Source organism: Gadus chalcogrammus, chromosome 9 (genome assembly GCF_026213295.1).
Source record: "Gadus chalcogrammus isolate NIFS_2021 chromosome 9, NIFS_Gcha_1.0, whole genome shotgun sequence".
Classification (NCBI taxonomy): Eukaryota; Metazoa; Chordata; class Actinopteri; order Gadiformes; family Gadidae; genus Gadus; species Gadus chalcogrammus.
Genome location: NC_079420.1, coordinates 16,713,106 through 16,721,340, shown reverse-complemented (window position 1 = coordinate 16,721,340; position 8,235 = coordinate 16,713,106). Strand labels below are relative to the sequence as shown.

General features: G+C 41.0%; 1 protein-coding gene across 1 annotated transcript; it reads right to left on the bottom strand.

The window, feature by feature from the left end:
• Positions 1-1,156: 1,156 nt before the first annotated feature.
• si:ch211-216l23.2 (uncharacterized protein LOC565061 homolog) lies at positions 1,157-8,168 on the bottom strand. Its single transcript, XM_056599319.1, has 9 exons — positions 7,973-8,168; positions 7,737-7,820; positions 7,373-7,446; positions 6,833-6,956; positions 4,645-4,844; positions 3,235-3,513; positions 2,976-3,143; positions 2,518-2,802; positions 1,157-2,287 (listed from the first exon to the last, which is right to left on the bottom strand). The coding sequence occupies exons 1-9, from the start codon at positions 8,032-8,034 to the stop codon at positions 2,250-2,252; spliced, it is 1,314 nt and encodes a 437-aa protein (XP_056455294.1). The 5' UTR covers positions 8,035-8,168; the 3' UTR covers positions 1,157-2,249.
• Between the last annotated feature and the right edge of the window lie 67 nt (positions 8,169-8,235).

Here is an 8,235-nt window from a genome sequence, read left to right as displayed (position 1 = left end):
ATTTTACACATTATTCTCTCTCTCTCACACACACACACACACACGCACACACACACACACACACACACACACACACACACACACACACACACACCTCCCCCATGAACCATACAAGTGAGATACATAGGCCTACTCGGTCAGCCAAATATGTTGATAATTAGTCTTGTTATTGGAAGGTGTTATCGCAACAATTAACACCCTAATGTGTGTATGTACGTGGGTGATTAAGTGAGGGAAGAGTGTGTGTGTGTGTAGGTTGTTGGCAGAATTAACATAATGCCGCGCGCGCGCACACACACACACACACACACACACACACACACACACACACACACACACACACACACACACACACACACACACACTATAACTCAGCAAGGGTCTCAGGTAACATTGCAACAGTTTTCCATTACACCGGTTCCTGTGAATTCTGACACAAAGGCACCCGGAATAGCCAAAGTGATTGATATCCAGCAGTGTAGGATGAGATGATGTACGGTGGCAGGGAGGTAACTTGAAGAAAAAGAAACAAGAACAGAGTGCCCGTCTGGGGAGGACTAGGCTAGAGGGGAAAAAATATCGCTAAATAGAACAGGTGAAAGTGCGAAGGAAAGTTAGGAAGCACATAAAAAAACACTTTTAACACTTTTGAACTTTGCACAGTGCCACAGGCGTGCGCCTCCACAGACGACATCGAAGCCTCATATGGCGCAAGATAGGAGCGCAACCAACAAGCGTGTTTACACACGTGCACTCCAATCAGACAGTGTGGAGGCTGGTGTAATGAGGTGGAGATGGCTGTCCATTATTTCTTCCGAGTTGATGGGATTCTCACAGCAGTCCGTGCACTGCTGGAAAGAGGATGGCAGAGGCGTGAACCGAAAAACAGAAGACCTGATGCATCTTGTGTTTGTTTGTGGAGACAGTTACTTTATCTTCAGAATGGACATGCACGCGCCACTTAGCTCTTGCCTGGCGTTCTGCTACCGTGTTAGGACAGGCGGGTCTCTGTCGCCATCTAGCGAGCACACAATTTTTTTTTTCTCCAATTTTATTCGTCTATAAATATTTCATTAAAATATGTGGTTAATCACAAGAGAAGACAGTCGGTTTAACTGAAATCTCTCTCAAAAGTGCAAAAAAAGTGCAGGCAAGTGCTTGATCTATGAGAATACGTCTAATTAACACAATACTGTGTATGGCGTGCCTTTAACGAAGACAGACATGAGCATACGGCTGGGCCCGTCAGGGCTAACATCTGCCTTGATAACCAATTTTGTAAGATAAGAGGGGCATCTTAACTGATAATTCAGGCAAAACAAAATCCTGAGACCACTTTATTTCTGTACAGAATTTACAACCAAGGTGGATTCCATCAACCAGATAATGAAAAACACTTATGCTCTTACAATGAAAACAAAAAACTCAAAAGATGTTCTTTATGAAAATGTATAAAAGCAACAGCATTTAACAGGTCAGTGAATTAATAAAAAAACAAAAGAGAATACGATTCCTTCTGTATTATTTTCACAGTGAAACATCCCCTTGCTGGTATGTGAACAAGGCAAATGGGAGACAGAAGGAGAGTGGTTTTAGGAAGTGCAGCAATGCTGTTCGTGTAACGGAGCTGTTCATGGAAGCATGAACAGCTACGCTACCAATGAGTGACCCGTTAGTGCGGGTGAACTCATGATGACAAATACACACTCAGCATTATCAGTAGAACCAGTAAAAGGCTCTGAACTACTTATCTGGCAAAGAAAAAAAATAACACAATAGGCACATCAATTGTGTACCAGTAAAATTAATATATTCAAATATCCAAGTGGTCATTGAAATAACTGACTCTTAAATTCATAAATAAAATGCTTCCCTCTTTTCAGGATACCCATCCCTCACCCATGGTACTGGGAATATGATTAATGCTTAGTGATTGTGAGATAACTTTTGTGTCATGAAGTAAAAAGGAATTCTATATACAATATTTCAGCCTACTGAGAACTTTGTGATGTGAACCCATCATAACCTTAGTTTTGTGTCCTTCAACAGGATTACAGTTTGCAAGCAAAACGATGAACATTGGATAACATCGAACAAGTTCAACTTTAAATACAACCATGTCCATTTGCATTCGTTTCACTGGTCTTCTGGCAACTAGGGATGGATAGTTCATTCCACTAGAGGACAGTATTTAGTTCTACAGAAATTTGAAATGATGAAACACTATTCTTGGAGGGCATGAGCCTATTTCAGCGCCTGGGCCCACTGGGTCTTATATTCGGTCCACCTGAGCAGATAAAAAAAAGAAAAGGGGAAAAAGAAGACAGGGGTTAGATGACAAAGGTAAGAATTGTGTGTTCTCAGTGTTCTCACTGTTAATGTTTAAAAAGTAAGGATAAATTAATAATGTACGATAATTATATTTGTAATATATTAAAGTTACATGTAACTTTTGAACATAGCAGATAAGATTAAATGATCTCATAAAAAATGTATGAGTATTTTTACATCAATAACCTGGTACAGGCATAAGTGGGGTGTGGGGGCGAAGGCTCTTCAGGGAGGGGGGGCCCCCTCTGGCCCCATGAGGACTGCCACGGGGGCCCTGGTAGTATTGTGGAACATGGTTGTGTGGGGGCCCATGGGGGCGAGGGCCATTATAGGGACTGTGTAAAGATGGTGGGCCACGAGGAGGTGCGGGGCCAAGATGAGTCCCATGGGGGGGGCCGTGTGGGGGTCCATGTGGGCCCGGGGCCCGATGCAGTGATAACAGGGGAGGAGGCTTGGTTTTGGGGTAGGAGCCTGGGGAGAGAGAGAGAAAGACTGTAAAAGTCACGCCATTCGTCTATGACAGAGTACTGCGGTCATGCATTAATAATCTGCATTTTTCGATTATTATTGTTAATAATAACTAGTCACAGATGTAACTGGTAAGGAATTATGAATAGACACACGTGCATAAAGCACAGTCCGACCTGATGGGGACAACAGAGGGCCGGGCTGCGGCTCGCCAGCGGGACCAGCCAGGGGCCCCCCAGGCCCGGGCAGGGTTAAAGGGGCGCTGGGCGGAGTAGGGAGCAGGGGAGGAGGTTTCCCCAGACCGGGGGGTAACATGTTGCCCCTCTTCCCATCTGTGGTGGAAGCTGAACAGGAAACAAGAACATTAAAAAAAAAAAAACGAATCGTGTGTGCCCATGTGTGTGACCGGGTGAATAGGGGGTGCAGTCGGTCCACCTTGCATGTGGTCCTGGCGAGAGCGCAGGTACTGGGAGACCGTGGCCAGCTCCTCGGGGTACAGGTGCACCCCCTCCGCCAGCAGCAGCAGGAGCTGGCGCGTGTCAGACGGCACGGCGTGCCGCTCCACCTTCTGGCGGTCCAGGAAGTCGCTGAGCAGCTGGGAGGCCTGCGCGGCCATGTCCGCCGGCTCCTTCGGGGGCCGCTCTTTGACGAGGCCCCGGTTGTACTCCGCAGCCACAAAGTCCATGGCTTGGTCCTTGGGCATGTTGCGGTGGACTAGAAGGGGGGGGGGGTGATCAGCACGGTTACTTTGGACAGTTTTCGGGGATTCAAGGAGAGGTTTAATACATTTAGAACATTTTAGAGAAAGAAAATTGGGATTGTTTGTGATTATGCTCATTTTATTGCATTTATTATTATTATTATTATTAGTTAAAGGAATATAATTAACTGTTATCGTTTCCTTAATATATTACAAAGTATATATGTGGGTGTACGTTTTGTCGTAACTATGAGCTCCTTTGAAAGAATGTGTGCTGTGAAAAATGATTTGTGCTTTTGTGGCATTTTAGTGTGCAGTATTATCTTAAGTAATGATTAAACAGGGTTTGTGACCTTTTAGTTGATAGGCCTTTCATACAAAAGTTCAAAAGTCCTGCTTGATTTCTGCAGTTTTATGAGCCAATAGTAAAGAAGAACTATGGAATTTAGCTAGGATGTATTTTTTTATATACCTATTATCATAACCGTTTACGATTAAGTTTTTATATTACAGGTGGAAATCCTTACATGCTGTGCTTAATCAAATCGAGTGAGATCTCTCCATTCCTGTCCATGCTGTAAAATTACAATTGCACATCAAAATTAAGAGTATTAAGTAAGTTTTCATTTTAGAGTGGAGAGAAAAGACGTTTTCATCATCAATCCTCCTCAACTTTATTTTGTGTTTGACTATTTAGTTTGGTCGTTCAAAACGAAATTAAACAAATTTACAATGAAAATATGACCTACCCCTCTTGTGGTGTTTTAGGAAGCAATAAAGTGTTTTCAAAACACTTAAGAGACCTTTTGGGAACTACATTTGATTAAATGGGGTGTGTTAACCAAACTTTGGCAGTTTAACGTGAAGCAAATGGAAGGTTAGAGATATACAAATATTTGTTGAATTACATGTGAGATTTTTTTAACAGGTATACAAGGAAACCTAGGGTTTATCTTCATTGTTGATGTCAAAAATAAGATCCATATCTGGATTTGATGAAGATCAGTTTTTGATGACGCCGTCTTAAATGTGTTTCTTGCTAAATTGAGGCTGATGCAAGTATGGAGTCCTTACCACGGTCATTTTATTTGTTTTGTAAGGGGTGAGGGAGAGGGGTTGGTGGCGGAGGGGAGTTAGGGACTTACTTTTGAGGGACTCTGAGAATATGATTACAGTGCAGGAGGAGAGAGCTACGTTTGTGTGCTCCACCAGAATACATAACGGGGAGCCGTCGGCCCGGATGTCCTGCAGAGCCCGGGTCAGGCCCGACTCCGCCTGAAGGTAGAGCATTTCCACTGACAGGCCACGCTCCTGCAAACACTCGCCTAGTGACTTTGGGTAATCCCTTTGGGAGGAAGAAAAACACTTTGTTAACTTACTCTTCATGTATATAGCTGGTGAGTGAAGCGGCACAGGTGATGACCCAGGTCAGTGTAATACGACAGAGCACGGGCGGAGGGATTCAGGAAAACCTCATGACAAGTTAAAACCGTCGACTTGTGATTTGGGATTAATCGTTGAACGAGTTGTGAGTTCATATGCTTTATGGATACATTTAAAATTTGCATTGAAAGCCACAGTAGGGGGGGGGGCCCAACTGTTTTGTCACATATTTACAAATAGTAAAGTAATATTTGTAAAGTAATATTTGTCACATATTTTACATGATGCATACATACATACCCAAATTTGAACACCGAGCATCATGGTTAGATAAAAAAATATCAATTTATTCTGTCTAGTAATCAATACTTTCGAAGTGAATTATACACGTCATTTTCGAGTTTAGAATAACCTTATAAAATAGGTAAAATGTATATATTTCTTAATAGGGCTTATGTGGCAACAGGGCCACAGTAATGATTACTTTGTAATGTGTTTAATATCCAGATTTATTTTGTATGAAATGGTAAAAGTTTTACTGACAGTTTGTACAATACAAAAACTTTTCGCAAAACAAGATTATACATTTTATAATCGTGCATACAAAGGTTGTTTAGTAAAATGACACGATAATGTGTGCAGCACTGATTATCTTGGCAATAACTGGAGGTAAATGTTAAAGAATAGGTTATGTCCACAATGTTTTTGCATATTTTCTGCAGCAATATTTGTTCTTCTGGTCTGCCCAGTTTCATATTATGATATTCACAAGATCCTTTATGAATGAATTGTGCTATTTTGTGTGATATTCTCTTCAACATCCGTGTTTGTATAAGAATACATTAACTGTTGCAATAGTTTATTATTGATGTGTCGATAATACTTTTTTATTATTACCAATTTATTTAACACTTAGTTCACTTGAGGTTGCACAATGAAGTTTGGAAATCTCATCAAATCTCTTCTGAAATCCCCATAGGACATTATAGTTGCATGTAAACTTCCTCAATTATTACTTCTGTATTTATGTAGTGGTTAACTTTTTTCATATGAAGCTTGGGTCAGCTGCTGGAGAAATGAATTCCCGAGAAAAAAGGGTAATGTGAGGCATATTTAACAATTATAGGCCGAAGGCGAATAATTGAATAGTGGCTCCAACTATTTACGGAGCCTGAGGCGAATAATGGTTTTAGTATATACTACACGTGAACACTCCAAAAATAAACAAGATAACACTTTTTGCGAGGATTATATATATATTTGTTTTTATTAGCGGTTTATTTGTTTTTATTAGCATGACGAGACGACCGTCACAAGTGCTCCCCATTACGAAAACAATATCCCGAGTTTGAGATCTCACGTATGGGATATTGCCCAATATCCCGAGATAGCGAACAATACAAATTGCGCCATTTAAGGAGGTTCACGTGTAGCATAATATAGGATTTCACACTGAAGTGATTGACAGTGGGAAAATATGAGCACATGAGATACTGCTGCCCTTTTGCAATCAAATCATTTAGCTTAATACTTGTTGTGACAGATATTCAGGCCCAAAGCGATTTGGCCGAACTTTGTTGGAGAAGTTTTATGGCAAATATTAATTGTGCGTGTTTATTTCTTTATTTGTTTAAGTCTTTTGAAATGTCGTCCTCTGACCAACTTATGCCTATTTCAGGATCGGACAGTCAAGGTCGAAGTTGTCCAAGTAGACGCAGTTTTGGATATTTCAGAGAACGCTGCATATTGCAGCTAGGTACGATGGGTGATGTTCAGGCCGAGCATGTGACTTGTAGCCGCAGATTGTATATTTTAGCTGGAAGTAGCGTTAGTTTAAGTCTCTACTGGTACTTTCTATGATAAATGAAAATCCAAAAGGAAGGCTCCTACAGGCGGCGGCCAACCTATAATCCACAATGTTTTGTTAGAACTTGGTAGCTCACAACTTACATGCACTGATTGGTGATGGAGAGCACCACACAATCTGCCGGCTCCTTCTCATCCTGGACCTGTCTGTAGAACCTCTGGTACAAGGCCTTACGTCTGTCCGTGGGGCTGTATCCCTCAGTCTTGGCTGAAGGTGGGCAGAAGGACAGAATGTAGTTGACAAATGTTTAGGTTTCGAAGACAAAGGATTTTATTGACAATGGCAACGTAAGAAAATAGTAGAAGCCTGCTAGCCGCCAAATAATAAAAACAATAGGCAAGTAAAGATAAATGTTTCCAGAAATGTACAGCAGGACAATTTACAATTTACCAACAACAGGGGTCTGTGACTTATTGTACTTAAGACCATATATTGCATGCAATTAACGACAGCTGACTATACACTCAAATATACTCAAAAGCATATAATAATTTCCAGTAGTAGAAAAATATAACATCACTTCTAAATGCTTTGTTGGAGAGCTCAGCTTGAACAACCAATACTTGGCAAAAACCAATACATTTTCATACTCAATTTAACTTCGCTATTAAGTGAGTACTCACTATTTGGTGGTCGCTGATATCCTTCAAACTGCATGTTGCTACTGTACTTGTGCTGTTGTTCTAGTTCTTCATAGCTAAAAAAAAAAAAAGGGAGAAAAGAAAGCCCTAATGTCATATTCGGTCACTACCACATTGGGCTGCGTAGGCAAATAATTCAACATGCCAAAACTCAAGGTGTGTAACTAGGTATGCATACCTACCGGAATATAATATGCGAGAAGTTTAAAGATTTGATGACTGATACTGTCAATTATCTCTAACGCTAGGTGTGTCACACAATAACAGGTACAAATATAAATTGCTCATTCAAGTGGAAGAATAGTTTAGTAATATTGCTCAAATAAAACATAGTATTTACTCCCACCTTTTAAGTATATCCTTATGCTCCTCTGTTCGGTCCTCCCGGGTCGGGTAAGGCGCTGGTCTTCGAAACGATCGGTGTGTTTGACTAATGGAAAAACAAAGGACAAACATTTGTATTATCTTGTGACTTAACTGTTTGCGCCTATCACATTGACAGAGTATTTAATTTCCCATTGTTTTGCAGAGCGTCGAGCTATCGTATTTAGCATGGTATCTCGTGATGCTAAATACACTAACCTTCCATTTGGTGTCGATTGTGGTCGCCTGCCAGTGCCAGAAGATTTCGCCCACGAAGACATTTTATCTACAAATAACACAGAGGAGTATACAGTTCTCTTCTAATATAACATGTAGCAGTTCTTTCTTGACACAGCGAAATAAGTGTTATGCACCGTTCCTGTGGACGAGGTTAGTGATGCGATTGGCTACATTAACAAGGTCCACTGGTATTGGTTACCGTATCTTCGTTCCTATTTACACCCGCCCACATACAAAATTCC

Coding starts and splice junctions, on each gene's coding strand:
- si:ch211-216l23.2 (XM_056599319.1), bottom strand. CDS start 8,034: ATGTCTTCGTGGGCGAAATCTTCTGGCACTGGCAGGCGACCACAATCG. Junction 7,447..7,736: donor CATAAGGATATACTTAAAAG/GTGGGAGTAAAT, acceptor TTTTTTTTTTAG/CTATGAAGAACTAGAACAAC. Junction 3,144..3,234: donor TCGCCAGGACCACATGCAAG/GTGGACCGACTG, acceptor TTTCCTGTTCAG/CTTCCACCACAGATGGGAAG.